General features: G+C 46.2%; 1 protein-coding gene across 1 annotated transcript in view; it reads right to left on the bottom strand.

Moving 5' to 3' along the window:
* The window catches only part of RNMT (RNA guanine-7 methyltransferase), a 161,238-nt gene that overhangs the window by 47,365 nt on the left and 89,603 nt on the right, over positions 1-24,270 (bottom strand). The window contains exon 7 of the mRNA XM_085605877.1: positions 22,149-22,313. Coding sequence (XP_085462003.1) covers positions 22,149-22,313 — 165 coding nt within the window. The remainder of the gene's footprint in view (positions 1-22,148; positions 22,314-24,270) is intronic.

The following is a 24,270-nucleotide window of genomic DNA, read 5'->3' as shown; positions in this document are numbered from 1 at the left end:
TAGGAGAGTGAGTAGGAGAGTGAGTAGGAGAGTGAGTAGGAGAGTGAGTAGGAGAGTGAGTAGGAGAGTGAGTAGGAGAGTGAGTAGGAGAGTGAGTAGGAGAGCGAGTAGGAGAGCGAGTAGGAGAGCGAGTAGGAGAGCGAGTAGGAGAGCGAGTAGGAGAGCGAGTAGGAGAGAGCGAGTAGGAGAGAGCGAGTAGGAGAGAGCGAGTAGGAGAGAGCGAGTAGGAGAGAGCGAGTAGGAGAGAGCGAGTAGGAGAGAGCGAGTAGGAGAGAGCGAGTAGGAGAGAGCGAGTAGGAGAGAGCGAGTAGGAGAGAGAGTAGGAGAGAGAGTAGGAGAGAGAGTAGGAGAGAGAGTAGGAGAGGGAGTAAGAGAGAGGGAGTAAGAGAGAGGGAGTAAGAGAGAGGGAGTAAGAGAGAGGGAGTAAGAGAGAGGGAGTAAGAGAGAGGGAGTAAGAGAGAGGGAGTAAGAGAGAGTGAGTAAGAGAGAGTGAGTAAGAGAGAGTGAGTAAGAGAGAGTGAGTAAGAGAGAGGGGGTAGGAGAGAGGGGGTAGGAGAGAGTGAGTAGGAGAGAGTGAGTAGGAGAGAGTGAGTAGGAGAGAGTGAGTAGGAGAGAGTGAGTAGGAGAGAGTGAGTAGAGAGGCAGAGAGCACTAGGACCCTGCACTAGGGTGAAGGGAGGGGCCAGCCACCGGACACCACTTCCGGTCAGGGAAGGGGGACGGGGCAAGATTGGGGAGACAAGGGAAGAACCAGGACGTGCCTGCGAGCACGCGACAAGGAGTGCAAATAAAGTAGGAGACGATCCTGGTGTGTTCCTTGGGGTCCGGTGCAGACGCAGGACACAACATTGTGCACTATCCATTAAGCATAATGGGGGCAAAAGAGACTGCATAGCTACACAAATTGGCACCTTGCTGTGCTCCAATCAGAGCCCTTCAATCAATAGCAGCCCATCGGATCACCCAGTGATCATTCAAGAGAGAGACGCATGGAGGCAGATGATTGGGTAAATAAGACTAGACTCTGGTGCGCCTTTGCCTTGATTCAGCAGTCTGAACCATACAAAATTCAATTCCTAAAACGTTAGAAAACTGAACTGTTCAGAGCTGCCTTTAACCGAACTCAGTACTGATAGTGACCGTTATTTGAGAATTTCAGACACTGTTAATCACCTGTCCTCCTGGAATCTAACTCCCTGCCGTTAGATTGCTTTTCTTCCAGTAGTCAAAATAATTCACTTGGTATTTAGTGCTTTATAAAACATTTTAGTAAATAAAAATGTGAGTGAGTGTGTGTGTCAAGTAGGTTTACCTGTGATTAACTGGCTGCCTGCCTTTGAGTGTGTGGTGTTGTATGCATCTTTTGACCTGATCATGAGGGGGTCGGTGTTTTCTGGTCAGAATTCCATGTTGTGTGTTAACACTGGGTGCATTAAATACCTCACCCTTCGTTAAATTTCGACAGATCAAGCCTGTCGAAAGTTACCATGTGAAAAGTATTTAATGTATCATGAAGATTATGGTTCATTAAGCACTAAAATACATATTTTCTTCCCCAAAAACTCAGAATAGGCATCCGATAAATAGAGTACCTGGGGCATTGTTTTTTATGAGGTACCATAAACTTGGCCGATGAACTCAGAATCAGGGCCTTTGTATGCTGGGTGTCAATGTGAACACAGCAGTATTTGGATTCCTGGGACAGCTTACAAACGTTCAGTGAGTGGGCATTGTGTAGACACGCCTGTGCCTCCTCACTCCCGGAGTGAGTGCCTTCCTAGAGCAGCTACAAATAAAATGACACAGACAAAGGCAGCGGAACATATTCTAAAACAAAATCCATTCTCCTCTATGCGGGCGTGAGCTTGGGCCCACTCAGCCGACGCTGCAGCAAAGAATCATGGAATTCAGGAAGCCGAAATATCTTTCTCTACAGGGTGGCTGGCCTGGTATTAAAGAGGGTTCTCTGGTTCAGCCCAGGCAGGTGGAGTGTGTGAGATTTGCCTGCGGGTCGACGCCCAGGGGCATCCCTTGGAGCCAGAACCCTCTGCCCCCTCCCAAGGGGGGTGCCTTCTGTGTATCGTGTCCCATGTGGCATTGCCCACTTGCATCTGCCTCGATAATGGGGCGCAAGAACAAAGGCTTTCCCTCATCTGCATTCGTGGATGTTCCTTTGTCATGGAGTGGGCGCAGAAGGTGCCCCCCCTAACAGTCAGTATCACAGAAGGGGGTGTACAAGCTTCTGCTGAACCATCTGTAATACATAGTGCCCTGAGGGCATTTATGTAATATAGTCCAGGGAGACCCGTGGCATTCCCAGCCAAGAATCATGCCCACCCCTCAAAAAAAGCACTTTAAAGACACCCACCCTGTTCCATTGGTCACCATATCATAGTTTGCAGACTGGAACCCTTAGCCACGCCTTCTTGAAAAGGTCACCCGAAACTAAAATATGTTATCACAGCATTAAAACAAAAGGGATAAAGTACTACTCCGCATACAAACGCGTTGGCTTTGTTCAGCCGGCGTATCACACCCATCTCAATACCGATTTGTATAATGGAACTGCAGTGTGAAAGTCAATGGGCTATAATTCTAATATTAAAGGCAAATAACACAAATGCATTATTGCTAGCAACACGCAAATATCTTCTTCTAATTACCTGTCTAGCAAAAGCGAAAAGGAGCCAAATTGAAAACTGTTAACCTGTCTCAACGCGGCGTGAGTTGTGGTATTAACAGCCCGCGTAAAACAAGTGGATCTTAAACAGAGCCAAATCTGTCAGTGAGAGAGTTGGTTCAAATGTTAACAAGTGCTCGCCAGGCAGCCACGGTTTATTTTTGCATCTCGCTTTCTGAAAGCGAGATGCAAAAATAAACACGCTGTGGAGCTTGTCTTTATGGGGCCATGTGTTTGAAAAAGATAAGAAACCTTTTGCGACGCACTGAAGACAGACGAGCCAGTCCAAGTGGGATGGCTCAAAAAGCCAAAAGTGAACGTCACAAAGAGCTCTTTCCCAATGGCTGGCCACCGTTTAGCATAAACGTTGACGCCGGCCAATGGGAAAGAGGGGCGGGGCTTAAAGTCCTTTACAAAATATACCCAAAAACATTCAATCTCGCAAGCGAGACTGCGCATGTGCGCAGCCCACGACAGCCGAGACCTAAAAAGGGGAGGAAGAGGAAAGGCGAAATCTTATCCTATACTGACACTCAGCAAAAAGGCCCCTCCATTTCAAATCCCCACCACAATTAATCTTGAGGCGAAGAAGGGAAATTTGTGTTGTTCCCAAACAGGACAACTGCTGCAGTGCCCACATCAACTGAATAAGGCTATAGAGCTTGTTTCCACTGAAATATGTAGTGGTCCTGTGTAGGAGGCATGCCCTTCGGCTGCTTATGCCTTGGAGGTGCTTCACTGCTAGGCTGCTTTATTAGGTTCCCCAAGGTCAGTGCTAAAATACAATCAAAGAATCTAAGAATTGCTGCACAAATAAAAAGCACAAGAAGAGACCGAAAAAACCCTCCCCAAAAAAGAAAGAATACTTATCTTCAGTAACACTCTTTTCGGTGGATACTCGAAGTGTGGTTGTATGTTGGAACAAGTTCCTCTACAACAACTACCTTTACAACGCGGTCTCTAGAACGACCGCGTCTTAACCACGAATTGCTTTACCACAAATTTTCGTGGTAAAGACATGCATGGTAAACAGCTATCCGTGGCTAAGTTTACCACCCCTCCCACTCCCCTGAGCACCAAATATACACCCAACCTCCTAAAAGCTACCCCAAACCCCCACCCCCTAAAAACTACTCTGAACTCATCCCCTTAAAACTACTCTGAACCCCTCTCACCCCCTAAAAACTACTCTGAACCCCTCTCACTTCCTAAAAACTACTCCGAACCCCTCTCACCCCCTAAAAACTACCACAAACCCTCATCCCGCCTAAAACCTACCCCATACCCCCACCCCGCCTAAAAACTACCCCAAACCACCCACCCCTAAAAACTACCCCAAACCCCCAACCCTAAAAACTACCCCAACCCCCGAACCCTAAAAACTACCCCAACCCCATAAAAACTACCCCGAACCACGCCACCCCCTAAAAACTACCCCAAACTACGCCACCCCTAAAAACTACCCCAGACCCGCCACCCCCTAAAAACAACCCTGACCCCCCTACCCCCTGCAAACTACCCCAAACCCCTCTTACCTGTCCTCTTCTCTTTCCGACGCTCCTCTCTACCCACCCATCCTGAACACTAGAAAGACTTTGCCTTAACCACGCACATGCGTGGTTAAGGCAAAGTCATGGTTAAGGCAAAGTCATTGTTCAGGCAATTTGTTGTTCGGCTTGCGGGCTTACGGAACTTGTGGCTCTGGCCTCGTTGTTCGGGATATTTCCCTCTAAGTGCAGATTTCTAACCTTGTGAATATTGTTTGGTGCCAGACTGAATTCGGAAAACTCAAAAGCAGTACTCCTGGGAATCAATAAATAACACAATGCAGCTCCACACCGAGCTCGCTCAGCTTTGGAAGTGATGAATGGAACCGCATAAAAATACTACCCAAAAATTACCAGTGTGCAGATCTCTAGATTGAGACATTTTTAAATGGAAAAAAACACTCAATACCACAGCATCGGGCGGTGGGGCAGCAGTGAGGCATCTGCACTTAGATAAAGTATTGAGCAGAAAGACCATTACCAATGGTAAGTAAATCGATCTTCTGATGGATACTTCTAACCCCAGATTCCTGACCTTGTGAATAGCTACCACAGCATTACCTCCCAAGGTGGTGGGACCTGTCAAGACAAGACAGTAGTGCTTTGTGATCGTGTGCAATGAAGCCCAGGTAGCAACCTGACAGATGTCCAGCATAGGCAATCCGCATGCTAACGCAGTAGTAACAGCCTTGGCTCCAGTGGAATGGGACCTTCATCCCTAAGGATGCTGCTTCCTAGGTGGTTCTTAGCAGATACTAATGCAGAGGACTCTACAACTAATGGGGTTTCTTTTCTGCACTGCCTTGCCTTTCATTGCCCTCTGAGAAACACAAAGATGATGATCCACCCAATAGTTTCTGATGCAATCAATATAGTAACTGAGGGATCTTTTGGGAACCTATCAATGGACTCTCTACTCCTATTTCAAGGGATGAGGCGGGTCAAAGAAAGCTAGAAAAATCGTGAATACTTTCAGCAGAAAAGCAGCTCAATTTCTCAACACTAGTTTTTCTAGAAAAAAGCTGGTGGAAGGCAGCTGGACTGCGGGGGACTGAAGTTGACTTGCACAACCAGCCAATGCGACAGCAAACAAAGAGACTGTTTTCAGTGTCAAGAGGCATGGCAGGTAACTGTGCATCAGCTCAAATTAGTACACATTAAAATGGTGAGAATCAAATGAAAGAGGTGAGAATAAAATGAAAGAGGTGAAAATCAAATTAAATTTCCCCCAGTGGCATCACAAAAGGCTTCGCCAACATCATGTGTTGCAAACCTTTAGGAAATCTCCTCATATCAGATGAACTAAACAGTGAGGGCTGATCAGCAACTGCAAAATAGCAGAGAGGCTCCCAACAACTTTTAACACTGCCCACTGCAAGTCCTTGCTGGCCCAAGGATAAAATGAACAACAGACTTCCGGCAGTCTGCTTGGCGGTTGCTGCACCAAACCACAAACTTACCACAGCACCCGGAATACAATGAATTTGTGGAAGGGTGCCGGGCTTTCAAGGTAACAACAACATCAGACGAGAGATCAAACAGGATCAATTGTTGCTGCTCAAACTCCACACATGGAGGTGCAGATTGGACAGGCCCGGTTCTGAACCCAGCTCTGCTGCTGTGACGGAAGATCCTCACAAACTGGCAGCTTGTTCGGAGGACAGATTCGGGCCCATTCATTCCTGATCTTCTTCAGAACTTAAGCAAGGAGAGGTAAAGGCAGGAAGGTAAATAGAAGCCCACAGCCCCACTCTAGGTAGAAAGCATCTCCAAGAGAGCCTTCTTGAAAACTCTAGTGTGCAAAATTATTGACATTGAACATTCTCAGTGGTAACAAAGATCAAACCAAGGTTCTCCCCATTGCTGGTAAATGCCTTGAGCCACCTCTGGGTGTTAACTGCCATTCGCAAGCTGCTAAGTGATGGCATCTGAGTTTGTCTGCACTGGCGTATAAAGATTATTCCAAGCAGTTCATTATTTAAGGAGATGCGCTGATGACTCAGCCATTTCCAAAGGTGAAGAACCTTCGGGCACAGGACGGAAGACATCACCCCGCCCTGCTTGTTGCAGTACTACATGGCAGTGGTGGTGTCCGTAAGATAATGAACCAGTCTCCCCTTGATGTTTGGCAGGAATGCCTTCAACGCCAAGCAAATCCCCCACAACTCTAAAGATTGATGTGGAGCTGGGTTTCCACCAGAGACCAGAGTTCTCTGATCTCCATTTCTCCCAGATGTCCTTCTCAACCAATCAATAATGAATCAGTCAAAACTGTTGGCTCTGCATGTCCTGAAGAGAGAAGTCTGCCGCTGGTCCAATTACAGTCGATCAGCCAACACTTCAAACAATTTTAGTCTCTTTAAAAAACATGTATGAAGTTAAATAGGTTCCCTTGGCGCTGTGCTTATTGGGACTTCTGATCCCACTGCAAAGTCTGCATTTACCATCTGGCATGGTCGACGGGCAGGATTTAGGAGGCCAAAAGTCCCAAAGGCCCGAGAGCCGATCTCACTGAGATCCAGGATTGAGGCTGAAACTTCAGGATTATAGCCTGAATGTCCTGGACTCTTCACTCTGGTGGAAAGGCACAGAATTGCACAGTATCCAAGATAGCTCCACTGAGCAGGATCGTCTGCAAAGTCAAGTGCAACTTCTATTCTATTCTAGAAGCATTTATATAGTCCATAGCTACCCGTAGGTATCCCAGCGCTGGTAGTGCGTCACAGAGAACAAAAGAAGTAGACTATGATCCCCACCCCCTGCCCCACGAAAAAGCCGCATTTTCAGTTATTTCCGGTACAAAAGTATTTCTCTTCTGCTCGAAGAGGAAGGGGAAGGCTGTTCCACATTTTAGCCACCTTATAGAGAACGCCCGCCTTCAGTATTTAGCTTTTTTTATGGGAGGCATCTTGGCCAGATAGGCGTTTGAAAAACGCAGTGTTCGCCCAGGAATGCAAGGAGAAATCAATAGCCGAGAGATTGATGGTTCTCGGTCTCAAAGCGACCTTTGGGCAATGCAGATGGACTTAAATTTTATCCTCACAGAAACGGGAAGCCACTGAAGAAGGCGTAATGACTGTCGGGCAGATCGATATCTAGGAATGTTATGTAGTACTGAGCAGCGGCATTCTCCACCATCTGCAGCTACTTTATGATAGCTTTAGGTGCTCCCAAGTAAAGCGAGTTGCCATAGTGAGGGCGAGAGAGAATAAGGGCCTGGTCAGCTACTCTTTATGCAGTCACCAGGAGAAGAGAAAGAATCTTCTGCAGCATCCTTAACAAGCTGTAGCATTTTGCTAGCTTGGCTCTCAAAGCTGGGCGACTCATCCAGCCACATTCTGAGGCTTTTTATCGACGATTTTGGGGTTAGAGGCCAGCTTAAACTACTTGGCCAACTTAGGGCCACAGAATACATAGGGTTGTTGCCCAGAAACATCAGCAATGTTTTGTCTCCATTCAGTTTAAGACATGACCTCTTCATTCACTCCAGAATAATGGGTAACCCAATGATGGTCACCAGACCTGGGTACAATGCGGGAATGAAAAATTGGTCCGTGACAGCTATTTAGAGGAGAGATAAATCACAATCTGTCTGCGGCATGTTGTAAAGGTAACCAACACTGATTAATAATATCATATAACGATTTTTTTTTTATCTTAAATGCATAGAGTTAATGTAAGGAACACTATGTTAGAGAGACAACTACGTACCAAGAAATCATTGTAAAACATGCAGTTAATGTCAAAAAAGAATAGATAAAAGAGCGCCAAGAAATGTTCAATAGCAGTATATTTATTCCTCGCACTTTAAATTGGCAGGAGGCAGTTTCGAGGCGTGCGGCGCCCGTACTTTTCTTTCAAGGTCTTGACATACCAGATTAATTCAGATGTCAGATGACCACTGGATAATGTATTCACGGTTTTAAATACCGGTGAGGACTTCACAAGTTGGGCCCTCACGAGTGGAATTCAGCTCACTCCTTTGGAAAGCTCTGACTGTACTGTTAGACACTCATCCTTCAGTGCTAAACCCGAGATGCCAATGCGGCACCAGGATTAGGTTGACCCCGCCCCCTTTTCGTCCTGAAGACTCGTAGCGGAGGTACTAGTCACCCTCTATGCGTTAGCCGAGTCGAAACGTCGATGCCATCCACTCACATGGGACCTGTACCTTTCTCTCCCTCGCCCCATTGCCTGACGTTGCATTAATGCTTTAGTATACTGTATAACTGTGATCTAAAGAATTGGCAAGGGCAGGTTCTGTCCACTGGTCTTCTTTACCAGTCTGATCTCGCAATGATTGAAATAATGTGCATTCCTTAACCAGTGACTTCTACCCACTCCTCTCCACCACGAGCACAACCATCCCAAACCCTTTCTCCTTTTCTTGCAACCTTACTACGACTACAAATGCATAATGTGTTCTTAAGTTTATTGAATAAATATACTGCTATTGAACATTTCGTGGCGCTCTTTTCTCTCTTCTTTTTTGACATTAACTGCATGGTAGTTGTCTCTCTAACATAGTGTTCCTTACATTAACTGTATGCATTTAAGATAACATTTATTTTGTTATATGATATTAATAATCAGTGTTAGTTACCTTTACAACACACTGCAGACAGATTGTGATTTATCTCTCTTCTAAATAGCTGTCACGGACCAATTTTTAATTCCCTCTTCCTCCACTCAGCAACATTAAATCAGTGAAATCCCAAAAGAGGGCGAGACTGGCGAGAGGTCTCATATAAAGGTTAAAAAGAATAGGGCTCAACAAGGAGCCTTGTGGAACTACACATTTAAGAAGAAGGCCATCAGAACTGCAGTCCCCTTAAAAAACGTAAAAAGTCCTGTTTTGGTTTACGGTGCTGAACGCTGAGCGGAGCTAAGGTCTAAGAGAATGAGGACTGCTGAACCTCCCTGATCAAGAAGATCTTTGGCTTGTTCCACAACTGCCAGGAGAGCAGTCTCAGTGTCGAAATCCAGTCTGAGTGGCATGTAGTACGTCATACTTTTCTAAGAATTCCGCATGTTTCCATGCCATTGGAACAATGACTGAGATCAGAAAAAGATTTGGACATATCCAGTAAAGTGTGACCAATTACCTCAGCCACATCCATGGCTAGAATACGTGGGTGAACCGGTCTCTAAGGAGAGCCTGACTGGATTCTGCTCAATATATCTGAGAGGATATCTAGTGTTAGGGGAGGGAAGGGGGACAGTTTTATTGGGGTGAGTGAGGATCCAAATTCATTGGAGCCCTCGATGTTGGCTTGAGGAGCAGACTGAAATGTATCATAAATGGGCTGGAATTTCCGATGAAAAAAAGTAGGCCAAATCAGAACACCGTTCAGATGTAGACTCCAAAATGGTGACAACTATGCCGGTTCTAAAATAGGTTGCAGCGTTTATTTTCTTCTCGTAATAGGTCGCTTGAGCCTTTTTAATTGTCGCATGATAAACTCTAGTCTTTTCCCTAAAACCGTTCAGAGCCCTCTCCATAGTTTTTTCTCCAAATTCTTTCTGCTTTTTGGCGGTCTTGTTTGAGTTTCAAGGAGCAGATTTAATTATTTGCTCTTCTGCTCTGAATTTTGGGGGAATCACTGAATCAAGTGAGGATTCCAGTCACTGTGAGATTCATTCACTTGCTAGGGTTGTATCGGGCCCCAAAAAGATTTTGAATACTTAAGAAATTTTTTCCAAGTAATTATAGATAGCTTGGACCAGGCCCGGACCTTCCAGGCAAAAGGAGGAGGATTTGACTGAGGCAGACTGGAATTAAGCATGATCCGGAAGAAAAATGGTCTGACCAAGTAACAGAAATAGATGCAAATACCTTTAAAAAAAAAAAAAAAAATAAAAAAAAAAAAATCCGAAGAGAAACGCAGGATTAAGTAAATGCCCTGTTCTATGAGAGGGGCCTGCCACCTTTTGTGAAAGTTGAACCGCCATAAAATCCTGAAGGTGGCCTGTGGCTTGGACATGCATTGGCTCATCAAAATGAACAATAAAATCCCCCAATATGGAGAAATTTGCCCTAGTGCTGGCTAAGTTTGCTGTTACTTCCAGGAGCGAATGGGAAAAATTGCCCTTGGGTCTGGGTGGTCTATACAGGAGAATCCCAGAAAAAGAGGTAGCTGGCGAGAAAGATTGCAAATCAGACACTCTCACAATCAACAGTATGTGCAGGTTCGAAAAAACATCTTTATTCTGTCTTCAGAATAATAGTTAATCCTCCATCTTTCTTACTCTCCCGGTCTTTTAATAGGTTAAAATATCCCGGGGACAAGGCTTGAAAAATATCTGGCCCGAATCAGCATGAAGCTAAGTCTCTGAAAGAAAGACTGTATCAGGTTGTTTATCTTCGGTGAGAGCAAAAAGCTCTAATGTATGGTCTGGAAGCAAGTGCCAATTAATTACATACGTGCACCAGCGAGCGTTGTCAATAGCATCTAAATTCGGGTCCTGTCTTTTATGAAAGGACAGGGTACAGCTATTACATGAGTTTAGTCTAGACTAAGATCTGTTGAGTGGAGACGTCTTTCTTTAACATTCCCTCTTAATGCGTAAAGCTATAAAGGAGAGTAGACTAGCTTACTAGGCAGAAGAGGACCAGGGTTCCTGGCCCCCCGATTCCGTTCGGACATGGACTGGCGCAGACTGGCTTATCTTAGGCGTGCCTAAGACACATCTGCACCCCGCCTCTCATTTTATAGAGGTTCTCAATACTAAGTAGCTATTAAAAGTGCAAATAGTGCAATTGGATTAAAAACAGCTACATTTTTAAAATACAGACCACAAACGCAATTGTTCAAAAGGTTCAATTCCCCCCAAAATATCAGCATAGATGACAGAAAAGATTTCCCTGGTGCACGAATTTAGAGAGGTCCTCAAAGCAGCGTAGGCACATTGATAGAGTACCTCAAGGATGTTAGAAAGTACGCCATATTCAGAAGGTGGTTTACTAATGTCTGGGGCAAGCCAGTCTTCAACAGAGAGTCATCAAGATAGGAGATGGCTGGAACCCCAAACTTACACAGGTGTGCTGTGACCACCACCATCACTTTCATGAGCACCGAAGGGATACACACGAGGCCAAAAAGGGAGCACCGCAAATGCTCTTAAGATTACTGTGAACTGAAGATAGTGACACGTGGGTCTACTGGACTAAGCATCCTGCAGGCCCAATGCTACCACCTAGTCTTCCGGATCCAGTGCAGATAGGACCTTGGCCAGCATGAGCATCTTGAATTTGGTTTTCACAGGAAGGCTTTAAGAGGATGAAGGTCTAAAAACAGGACAGAGTCCTCTGTCATTCTCTGGCCCAAGGAAATAGCGGAACCCATTTCCTACTTCTGAGTCCAGAACCCTCTTTTATGGCTCGTTTGGCAAAAGGACCAGCGCTTCAAAACAGACGTGTGGTCCTCGATCAGTTATCCTGAGCTAGGGGAAGGTATGGTGGGGTACAAAGAAATGGAAGGGCATAGCCCCACTGGACAGTTTGGAGGACACATCTGTTGAAAGAGATATGAGGACAACCTTGAAGAGAATGGTATATCCTGTCTGCTACAGGGTGGCGGAGTGTTGCAAAGGATGCAAGGACACAACAAAGCAATTTTGAGGTTGTTGCTGGAGAAGCAAACTGAGCTGTGAGTCATCACTGATGCCCTGGAAATTGCCTCTGGGAGCTGCAGCCCAACCTCGAAAGGATCCAGGGGCTTGTAGAGCAGAAGGAGTGGTCCAAACCCCTCCTGTAGCCACAAAATTAACAAAATTGCTGGGGATACTGCCTGGCATGTGTGGAGAGACCAATGAACTAACTGTGGCATGACTGTCTTCAAACCATTCGAGAGCCAACTCAGCCGTCTCAACCAAGAGGCAGCACCCATGAAATGGCATATCCACCAAGTATGCTTTGACATCCCCTGAGAAGCTCTTGGACTTCATTCAAGCATGGCTCCGAAGCACCAGGCTTGTGCAAATTGCCTGACCCAAGCAGTCGGTCGTATCTAGGCCAGAACAGAAAACAAATGTATCCACAGACAGGCCCATAAGTGTCAGGGAATGCCAGGAAGATATGACCAACCGTGTCCTATAGAGCATGGGCACAGCACCAAAAAAAGGCCACTGCTTTTACCGAACAAAGGGCATGATTGGCACAGAAAAACATGTGCATGTCAAACACTTCCATGACCTTGGATTTGTGATCAGGAGGGGTAGTAGGAAAGGCGTTCGGGATGCTATTTTTGCATTTGTCACCCCGAGTGGGAAGGGTATGCTCAGACGTGAGTCCCTTGCTCTCCATGCCACTGGAATCAAGCTATCCTGGCTGACGAGGGCTGAAAGCCCGAAACCGGTCCTAGGATGCTTGTTTCCAGTCCAGGGAGGACCTGGCTTGGCAGTTCGGGCTGGACTGTTCCCATGGGGCACAGGGTCAAGACTGATTTGCATATGGCTGGGTTAAAACTGGAATGGCATGGTGAGCAGAAAAACGATGGATTTAGGCCTAGATCTCTGTACTGGGGTGAATGTATGACATTGTTCTGCATTCTGTCCATCAATTGTTATTTTTGCATTTGTCACCCCGAGTGGGAAGGGTATGTTCAGACGTGAGTCCCTTGCTCTCCATGCCACTGGAATCAAGCTATCCTGGCTGACGAGGGCTGAAAGCCCGAAACCGGTCCTAGGATGCTTGTTTCCAGTCCAGGGAGGACCTGGCTTGGCAGTTCGGGCTGGACTGTTCCCATGGGGCACAGGGTCAAGACTGATTTGCATATGGCTGGGTTCAAACTGGAATGGCATGGTGAGCAAAAAAACGATGGATTTAGGCCCAGATCTCTGTACTGGGGTGAATGTATGACATTGTTCTGCATTCTGTCCATCAATGGTTATTTTTGCACTAGAGGTATTAGTGGCGCTGGGGGAAAAGCGTACGCAAATCTGCCGGACCAGTTCATCCATATCGCATGCCCTGTGACTGTGGATGTGGGAACCTGGCGGCAAAGCTTTGACATTTTGCGTTTTCGTTTGTGGCGAATAGGTCTATCTCTGGATGACCCCACTTTTGGAAGTACGGTTGGAGAACTGACGGATGTAGCTCCCACTCGTGCATCTGGTGGCTGTGTCTGCTGAGCAGATCCGCCATCTGGTTGTCCTTGCCGGGGAGGTGTTCCGCCATGAGGAAGATGTTCCTCTGAATGGCCCACTTCCACATGCTCTGAGCCAGATGAGAGAACTGTGGAGAGTGTGTTCCTCCCTGCTTTTGTATGTAGTACATGGCAGTCATGTTGTCCGTCCGGATCAACACGACTTTGTTGCACAAGTGTACTTTGAATGCCTTCATGGCTAGGAAGATTGCCATCAGTTCCAGAACGTTGATGTGCATCTTCTTTTGTTGCGTTGTCCATAGTCCCTGCACTGTGTAAGTGAGTACATGAGCTCCCCAACCCTGGAGAGAGGCGTCCGCTGTCAGTATTATTTGTGGAACAGGCTCTTGGAACGGTCGGCCCTTGCAAAGGTTTTGTGGATTCCACCAATGCAGAGAGTTGTATGCCCGACCGCTCACCAACACTAGGTCTTAATTGGCCGTGAGCCTGATTCCATTGACGTGCCAAGCACTCCTGAAGCGGGGGCATATGTAGTCTCGCGTGCGGGACTATGAAAATGCAGGAGGCCATCATGCCTATCAACTGCATGAACACTCGCGCAGGAAGGGAGTGTTGAGGTTTGAACTTTGAGATCAGCAGTTGTATGCTGTTGATCCTCACCAAATTTGGCTGAGCTGTGGCTGCCAGAGTGACTATGGTCGCGCCCAGGTACTGTCGTACGTGTGCGGGTTGAAGATGTGATTTTGGGTAATTTAGTGAGAATCCTAGACTGTGAAGAAGGTGAATGGTGAGGGACATGTGGCTGGCACATTGCTGGGCTGACTTTGCCTGAACAAGCCAGTCGTCCAGGTAAGGGTAGACGTGAATGTGTTGTCTCCGTAGATGTGTTGTCTCCGTAGATGTGTAGCTAGGCACTTGGTGAAAACCCTGGGTGCTGTTGTCACTCCGAAGGGGAGAACTTTGAATTGATAGTGATGTTCCTGAATAGTGAACCTGAGATATTTCCTGTGTGATGGGTGTAAGGGAATGTGGAAATACGCATCTTTGAGGTCTAGTGTGGCTAGGAAGTCTCCCTGGCTGAGCAGCGGGAGAACCTGCTGTAGGGTGAGCATATGGAAATGCTCTGAGAGAATGTAGTGGTTGAGGGGTCTCCGGTCTAGTATAGGTCTGAGTGACCCGTCCTTTTTTGGGATTAAGAAGTACAGAGAGTACACCCCTGTCCCCTGCTGGTTGACGGGCACGACCTCTATTGCATCTTTTTGCAGCATACTTAGCACTTCCTGCTGCAATAATGCTAAGTGCTCTACGGACATAGGACGGTGCTTTGGCGGTATGTTGGGTGGAGTGGAGGTTAATTTGAGACAGTAACCGTGCTGGATAATGTCCTTGACCCACCTGTCTGTGGTGATGGTTTTCCACGTGGACAGGAACCGCTGGAGTCTCCCCCCGACAGGTGTTATGTGGTCGGGGGGAAGGGAGAGGGCGTCACTGTTTGTTTTTGGGGGAGGATCTGGTGTTGCCGTAACCACGTCCCCTGCCCTTGGTGCTGGAGCCACGATATCCACCTCTGTTGGTTTTATTGTAGGTACTTTGTGTGCCCCCTTTAGTGTATTGCTGCTGTGACCCCTGGCCTCTAGCTGCTCCTCTGTTCCCGGGGCGACGAAAGGAGCCACTACGAAATTGCTGCGTCTGCAGAGCCCCCATTGATTTCGCAGTGTCAGTGTCTTTTAATTTTTTCTAGGGTAGTGTCAACTTCCGGGCCGAATAAGTAGTCGGGATTGACTGGCTGATTTAGGATGTTGTTTTGAATCTCCGGCTTGAATCCTGAGATTCTCAACCATGCGTGTCGTCTTAACATGACGCTGGTGTTGATTGCCCTTGCTGCTGTGTCGGCAGCATCCAGGGCGCACTTGATGGATGCATTGGTAAGTAGTTGTCCCTCTCTGATGAGGAGCTCCGCTGCCTCTTTGTATTCATCTGGCAAATGCTGGAGTAGTGATTCTAGCGTGTCGTAGTGTGAACGATCATAACGGGCCAGGAGTGCCTGTGTGTTGGCAATGCGCCAGATGTTTGCTGCTCGCGCTGCAATTCTTTTGCCCGATGTCTCCAGCACTTTGGACTCCTTGTCTGGGGGAGGAGCATCACCCGTTGTCTGTGAATGGGCTCGTTTGCGAGCGTTAGCAACCACCATGGAGTCCAGAGGTAACTGACCTCTAATGTACATAGGGTCTCCGGGCGCAGGCTTGGATTTTTTTTCAATCCTGGGGTTTAGCACCCGTGCCCTGGTTGTTTCTTTGAAAATGTCCTTTGCAGGTTTGAGAACTCCTTTTAACATGGGCAGAGTTTTGACAGTTCTTTCGGAGGAGGCGAAAGTGTCCACTAAGAAGTCTTCTTCAACAGTGTCAGAATGGAGTTCTACTCCATGATTGGCGGCAGCTCGTTCTATGAGGGTATTGAAGGCAGCAGTGCCCTCTGTGGGAGATTTCTCGGCGCTGTAAAGCTGTGGGTCCTGGGTATCTGGCACGGTACCCTGGTCTGTAGGGTCATCCCATGCCTGATCTGGGTCCTGTAGATGCTCATCAGGATCGACATCCCCAGGGTAGGTGGTATCATCTCCCATGTAGTCCTCTACTGCGTCCGTCTCTGAAGGCGTAGGAGAAAAGGACTGGGGATCCTGATAGGAGGTCTGTAATCGTTCATACAGAACTGGTTCCGACCCTGCTGGCAATTTGTGCTTGAGAGGTATTCTGTAGGAGTCTAATCCCCTCTCTGGTGGGATTTTCCGCTTGCGGAGCATCAGTTTACCAGTGTCGGCGTCGATGAATTGTGGCTGTGAAGGCTCAGAATCTGTGTGTCCAGTAGACGGGGACTGTGTCTGGCGGACACGTGTTCGGATCTCGAACATCTTCGGCGCCGTGGACGGCGGCAAGCCAAAAGTGATGTTGGTTGGCGCGGAGGGTGCTTTCGGAGCCTTGTGCGTGTCGGGGCCTGACGTGGATCGGAGGGCTGCCCGTTCCCTGATGCGTTGCAACGACGCCGCGACTTGTTGCACTGAGAACGCAGAAGGCTCTTTGGAGCCGGTCGGCACCGTGGAGGTAGGCGTCGACTGCTTCGGAGCCATGGGGTCATCGATCCGAGGACAGGTATCGACGGTCGTTGGAGTTGACGACTTGGCGTGTGTCGCTGTCTTCGACGTGGACGCAGATGGAGCGGCCATTTTGACTTTGGTGGTCGGGGCCGACGGCTTTGGTGCCAGAGGCCGAGGCGCTTTGGGGGGACCTAGGGCCTTTTTCTTCAGGTCGGTACCGATATCCGCTGCAGTGAGTTCGGGCCGAAATCCCTTTTACTGCGTTCGGGGCCGACGGCCTTTGCTGGCGTCGAAGGAGTGGAGGGCTTCGAGGCCTTCGATCCGTTTACAGCCAGTTTCACTTTTGGTTTCGGTGGAACTGGTGCGACGATTGGTTTCGGTTTCGTTGAAGGGAATCCAGTAGTCTTCGTTAATAATGGCTCGTGCGGGATGTTCGAGGCCGGGGCCGAAGAACTTTGAGATTGATCTCGGGTAAGGCCCAGAGGCGATCCCTCGACCTGAGCCTTAGAATGACGCACTCTGACGGCCTCCGTATCAACGGGTGGGCATGTCTCCTCGCTAGAGCTATCTTCTTCGGCCCCAAAGGCCTCATCGTAGTCTCCTACCTCGTCGATGACTTCTTCCCTTTGAAAAAGCACTTCATCGTCGTCTTCCGATCGGGAATCGTGTTCGGAAGCGGGGCTGGAGATTACTTCTTCCACGCTCTCTGCGTCCTCGGTGCTGAAGATGTTGGCCGGGGCAGGCGCAGATTGCTGCGCTTCTAATCTCGCCGCCCGTCGATTCCGGAGAGTCTTCTTCAATCGGAAAACGGGCACAGGCCATACATTTCGACTCATCGTGATCCGGTGAGAGACATTTGTTGCATACCGGATGGACGTCTATGTGTGGGTATTTTGCGTGGCATAAAGGACACCGTTTGAATGGAGTCCTCGATTCCATCTTCGATGTAAGTTCGATGTTCGGACCAAACGGATCCGAAAGGCTGGAAGAAGGTTCTAAATTTGTAAAGAAAGTAGTCGATACCGAGCGGGAACAGTACCGACGAAAACTAAAGGCCTTTTGGCCTTAAACTGAATTTTCCTAACTTGAGCTAAGATAAGCACATCCGAACCCAATGGCGGAAAAAAACAATCTAAGGATGGAGAGGATGCCCATGCGCACTGTGGTCCAGGGGAGGAGTCATCTATCTCGTGATACTTCGAAGACTCTTCCAGGACAACAACGTGCAAACATCCGGACCCAACACTAGGCGGCGATCTATGCACAGATATGAATTCAGCAGCCCACCTCGAACCTCAATTTTATTTTGAATAACTTTATAGCCGGTTGACGAATCTTCGCGAAATTTTCAAAACTAATGGGGCGCTCCGCTCAGCTCCTACCCTTAATGTCTCGCAGCGATTCGTCAAGCGGGGGCCGAGAAAAAAGGGGGGTCCCAAAACGCGTTTTCCCCATGCATTTTTCCATAGGACCTTTAGTCGAAGGTATAGCCCGAACGGCTGAACAGAATTACTTGAAATTTGGCAGAGAGGTAGTCCTCAGGTCAGGGAAGTGCCTTTTGCAGGTCTGGTGTCAATCTGTTCAGTATTTCCTGAGAAAACAGCATTTAAAAGCATATAAATATCTATACGCGCGCACCGCACGGTGTCGTGCGCGAGCAAAATTCTGATTGGTTGTTAGATGTCAGTCAACATTCGAATCGGTCGAAATCAGGAAGTGTCTGCCGCCATTTTGTCTCTCGCACTGAAAAGGAAAGGGGGAAAAAAGGTAGAAAACGTGAAAAGGGGGCATGGAAGAGAGTTCCTGACCCCCTAGCCTTTGTCAGGGGGTCACCGAAGGACCCCCATGGGTGAAATAAACATTTTTTTTTAATAAAAATCGCGAGGTGCGCGCGCGGTGCACGGTGCGCGCAGTGCACCTTGGGCTTACCGCGCGCACACGGTGAAAAACCTTAAAAAAAAAATACATAACTTAGCAGCATTTAAAAAAACGTACAAATTCACTTAAAAAACCATAGGTTTCACACAGGTTATAGTTAGGTGGACATTTCACTCGTAAAAAACCAATGAAATTCCCCCGTTATAGTTAGTTCAGATAACTATAACTCGCGCGACCGCCACTCTATCACAAGGATGATGTCATGAGTGATGCCACTGACCATGTCATGAGTGATGTAATGTGAGACGTCATGAGCAGTGGATTGCGGGCGCGCGAGTTATAGTTATCTGAACTAACTATAACGGGGGAATTTCATTGTTTTTTTACGAGTGAAATGTCCACCTAACTATAACCTGCGTGAAACCTATGGTTTTTTAAGTGAATATATATATATATATATATATTATATATATATATATATATATATATACTCCAGCAATTTGAGATTAGCACCTTCAGGTACAGGATTTCTAATGAACAATAATGCGGCTGTCGAAAGGGAGAACGTGCAATGTAGCCACTCCGATATTTACAGCACACTTTAGCATGATGTGAACACTATCAATGTGGCAAAAATTACTAAAATAAATACCATCACTAAGATGAAATATCACTATGATTGAATCAAACACACAAAGATGGCAGTGTTACGCACAGAAGGGACTACAGCGAGATTATATTCCTTTCTTGTTGATCACAGTGCAGGAGGAGCTAAGTGGACTACTTAATCACCGGCCCGATAATGACTTTCACTCAAAGCATTTGAAACGCGTCATGCTGAGTGGAACGGATGCATTTTGTAAATGCTGAGCAGAATGTATGCATGCTTTTTTACCTCTTAGAGTGCTCCGGTTTGGTTCCTGATGGAGGGCCTTTTTGGTGATATATATATATATATCCTTTACAATAGTGTTTTAAGATTCATTGTATAATTTTTGAACAGCAGGTGGCAGTGTTAGACTGACTGGATTTTACTGAAAGCGTGATAAAAGTGCGAGTGGTAGTGGACTGCGTGGTGAAGGTATTTCAGATGCAAGTAAATGTGTGGTAGTGGTATGCATTTTTACATCTGCGTTGTAAAAACGTGTGTGGTAAAGGAATGTGTGGTAATGTCACACAACACTTAAGGATATCAGATTATCGACGGAACAGATAGAACTCAAAGTTGGGTTTCACATTTTCGCTAACAGGACTATTTGCCTGAATCTTGAACGACAGTAAACACAAATAGTGTAGATTTAAACAAAAATAAAGAAAACTGCCTTGATTGTAATGCCAACAAGACCAGGTTTACATTGATTAGGTCCTAAAGGTCTACGCCCATAGCAGGCTCTCTCTTATGACCAACTGCTCAATGATAGGACATTTATTAGCCTCTCCAACTACTGAAAAACCATGTGTTTTGTATTCAACCAATACCATAACGAAAAATTAGGTCAAAGCACTGGAAATAAACAGGGTATTTATCCAACTACTGAAAAAATTGTGTTATTTTTTCCGAACAAAGAAGACTTGCCATTTATGGAGTAATCATGTTTTCTTCCTTATTATTGTAATAGCTTGTTACCAAGTCCTGAATAACACTGCTGCCTGCATGCACACAAAAAATATACAAAATTATGCAGCAAATGTGGTGGCAGGTGAGACCACACTAAAAAGACTCCAGCGGTCCCTGCTGTTTTGGTTCAGGGATCTTAAAATATAGACTAGTGTTCTAAATGTAATTTCCATCTCATTTGGAGCTCAATGGAAATACACTCAGTGATCTATCCAGATCAGACCCTTGAGGTCAACCTCTTTGGGGCAGTCCACGGTTGCTCTTTTTAACACACACAGTTGTTGGAAAAACCACCCTGGTTAGCAGTGCCCGAATAATGGATGTAGCTCTTGTTACTTGTAGATAAAACTCTGAAACTTGGGGGTTCCAAAAAGAAATTCAAATACTGCTGGTGAGCACCCTGAAGTATCTTTTGGCTTAGGCGCACAACAAACCAACCCTAGTGACTGAATATTGGAGTTTTTTTATTGACTTCCTGAAGTAGAGATGAGATGCAGGACCTTGATGCAGAGAGGCAGCTTGTTCCATAACGGGACAAAGGAGCAGCAAATGCCTCCCATCCATAAATGTAGACAGAGGAGCGAGTGAATGGCAAGCAAGTTCATCCAAGGGTTCAATCTAACGGTTAAGGTGAATTTGTAAATGCAGAGTCTATTTGGCCGACAGGTGGGAGTCTGGCCAGATAGGCATGTATGAGCAGGTGGGGATAACACCTATCTTCTAGTTTTAGGCAAGTACTTCAACTGCAACTGTGGAACATCAGGAGCACTTTTCCTACAAAATGGAGAAGATTTTATTGAAGCGTCCTGCTTAATTCTAGTGCAATAAAGGATTTAAGAAAAAGAAAGAAAATAAATAACACTACATATTCTTTGGATTTTGCAGAGGAAGCATCAAAATGGTCTTTAGTTAGTAGAGGATCACTTTTATTCAGAATACAGTCTCTAGAGAAACTCTGAGCTGCACAGTTCCGAGAATGTAACCGGCTCCTTTGCTACCTTTGAGAGCAGTTTTTACTGCCCCGGGAGTTCACAAGTTTTACTGCGATTGTACTTCCTTGCTCATAAATACTTCTGAATCTTTGGTCTCCTTTCTTGAACAGACATTTTAGGTTTGAAATATGGCAGCCTTGTGCAAAAGTGTTTGTGGCCTGCTTCACAGCCGGATGTGAGAATACAGTATGACAGGAGAACGAGAAAGAAAAAAAAGCATCAATCAATCAATGTACTTATTAAATCGATTCCTCAGGGGTTCATTGAAGTAGTCTGGCCCAAGAAATATACACGCTTATCTTGTGCTGGAAAGACACAGACTGAGCAAATGCTCAGTATTGACTCTGGGAGGAGACGGAGGACGCAGTGGAAAAGACATGGGCAAACTGGAAATGGAGACCGGTATGGGTAACAGCAAAGAGGCGACGTAAGATAATTCAAAAGTTTTAGACAAGTGGAAGGAGATGGAGTAAGAAAGTCAGGTGGTGATTAGAAGGAGGATGACAAGTAAAGATAGTGGGGGGGGGGGGGTTGGGGGGGAGATAGGAGAGGCGATAAAAAAGGAGAAATGAACATGAGGTAATGAAAAGAATGTGGAAGACCAGAGGGATAAAGAAAACAGGTATGGCGGATGAGAGGAGTAATGGAAAAAGAAGATAAAAGCAGAAGAGGTGTGCTCCAACACAAGGAGGCAGTAGGAGCGGGGCCTGAGAGCAGAAGAAGAAAAGTTTAGGAGAAGTTGGCTGAAAGGACATCTGGGCGATACTAAGCAAGAGAGCAAAGATGAACAACCGCTATCTTCCACATGATATAAACATACTGATATCATGTGCAGAACAACATACCACTAATACGATAAAGGGTCCAAGAGAAATGGTGGTAACTCCTATGCTAAGAGTGAATCTCAAGGACATAAAAAGGCACCTTTGAAAAAGTCAACAAATTTTGCCAAGTATTAATCCCTCGCAAATGGGACTGCTGTTTTATTTCTAAATAGGCAACTACTGAACATCAGAGTTCTAGGTAAATCAAACAATTCAGAAGGATAAAGTTAGGCACAAAAATTAGACTTTGAAAATGATGTTATTGTAGGTCATCGGGGCATGTCGCAGGCATGAACTGGATAACAATACGCCTTCAAGTGAAGGGAATATCAGCTGATTTCTTGCTGATGTGGCTCAAAACGTACATAAATGAAAAAAACAAATAAAGGAGCAAGAGAAATAAAACAGACTTACTCTATCAATAAAGGAAAATAGACCAAGAACTCTGGGACATCAACCACTCCCTCCAAGTGGAAGTCGTATTTGCAGCCATACAAAGGGTAGTCCCCCTTTTTTTGAAACTTGACCCTGTACACCTCATTCCCAAAGGAGTCACATTCAGATGCTTCCAGACGCTTTCTGCACAGAAGATAACAAAACAGCAGTTAGCAAAATAACATACAGCAACTCAATGAAAGGTTTATAGGAACACCTACCTGCACGAAGCACAATACATTTCGCAATTTTGACTGCAAAATCAAGTGGAGAAGCTATAATGTTTTTCAATAAATTAGATTAACTATAGATATTACATGAGCTATGATTCTGTAGTAAAATAGAAATCAATCAAGGAACACAAGCGTACCTCATACTAAAATATCCTCATTTGCAGATAAGATGCAAAAGTGGAGGACGAAGACAGAGAAACAACATAGGTGCAGCAAAGTGTAATTCTTCATATTCGCGTATCAGAAATGTGTGTTCTACGACTTGTTCACATAGTAATCAAAACATATTTTCAAATTAAGAAAACAAGTTACTTACCTGTTACTTTGGTTCCCCAGTATTGGTAACTTTCATAGATTCTCATGCTTTGTATCATTCCCCGTCGTCGGAATGGGAGCCTGGGTAACACAAATATATATATATATACATATGTATAACCATAGAAACAAAAGAGAAAAAATAGGCCTAGGCCTCATCTCATTTTGTAGTATATCACCCTCTTTGTGTAAAAGAGCCCAAACTTTTGCCAGGACCAATCAGCACAGCCTCACCCTCTGGAACCTTCCTGAGAGAGCTCAGAGCCTCAGATTTTCGTAGCCGTTGTGCCAACAGCCACTACCTCAGTAAACCGGCAGAGCTTTCCCAGGGGAGGTGGGTGGGCGCATGAGAATCTATGAAAGTTACCAATACTGGGGAACCAAAGTTACAGGTAAGTAACTTGTTTTCTTACCCCAGTATTGGAACTTTCATAGATTCTCATGCTTTGTATCAGAATAGCAAGCACTAAATCACGACAAGCACATTTCGGAAAACACATGGCTTTACAAAATCATCTCAGTGTACATGATAAAACAACCATTACTGAAACTAAATGTGCTTACCAGGATGGAGGGATTGTAGGGAAAGCTCACCTCTCATTGAAAAAGATTCCGGAGGACTGCTTGACCAACAGCAGCGTCAGCTCGTCCCACCGATTCCAGGCAGTAGTGCTTCGTGAAGGTATGTACACTGCTCCACGTTGCTGCCCTGCAAATGTCCTTGATCGCCACTCCAGCAAAGAGAGCCACTGAAGACGCCATCGCTCTCGTAGAATGAGCCCGGGCCCTTTTATCCAAAGGTTTGCCCGCAGCCTGATGACAGTATTGAATTGCACTGGAGATCCAGCGGGAAATGCCACTCTTGGCGAGCGGCAACCCCTTCCGTGGTGCACTGTAGGCAATAAATAGCTGAGTAGACTTTCTGAAAGAGCGTGTGCGCTCGAGATAGAATTTCAGACATCTTTGGACATCCAAAGAATGCAATGTTCGTTCCGCCTGGGTGGAAGGACGCGGAAAAAAGGAGTTCAAAATTAAGGGTTCATTCAAATGAAACTCCGAAGGCACCTTCGGGATGAATTTTGGGTTGGTTCTCAAAATCATCACATCCCTCTTGAACTGCAGAAAAGGCTCCACTATAGAGAGAGCCTGGAGTTCACTAACCCTCCTAGCCGAAGTTAATGCCAAGAGATGGGCTAGTTTCCACGATAGGAACTTCAAGTCCGCCTTGTGAATAGGCTCAAAGGGCGCTTTCATCAGTTGAGCCAGTACTAGGTTAAGCTGCCAGATAGGAGGGGGTGGTCGGACCGGAGGAAACATCCGAAATAACCCCTTAAGGAACTGCTTAACAATCCTTGCGGACCATAGAGATGGCCCCGATGTCTTCCGTCGAAAGCGGGATATGGCAGCCAGATGCACCTTGACCGAAGAGTGCGCCAGACCTGATTTAGCCAGAGACAGGATGTAAGGCAAAACTTGATGTGGCCGGGATTTGTAAGGATGGATTTTATTCCTCTGGCACCACAGACAAAATCTCTTCCATTTTGCCCTGTAAG

This window comes from Triturus cristatus, chromosome 5_1 (assembly GCF_964204655.1).
Source record: "Triturus cristatus chromosome 5_1, aTriCri1.1, whole genome shotgun sequence".
Lineage (NCBI taxonomy): Eukaryota > Metazoa > Chordata > Amphibia > Caudata > Salamandridae > Triturus > Triturus cristatus.
Note: the sequence above shows the minus strand (reverse complement) of the source record. Positions and strands in the feature narration are given on the sequence as shown.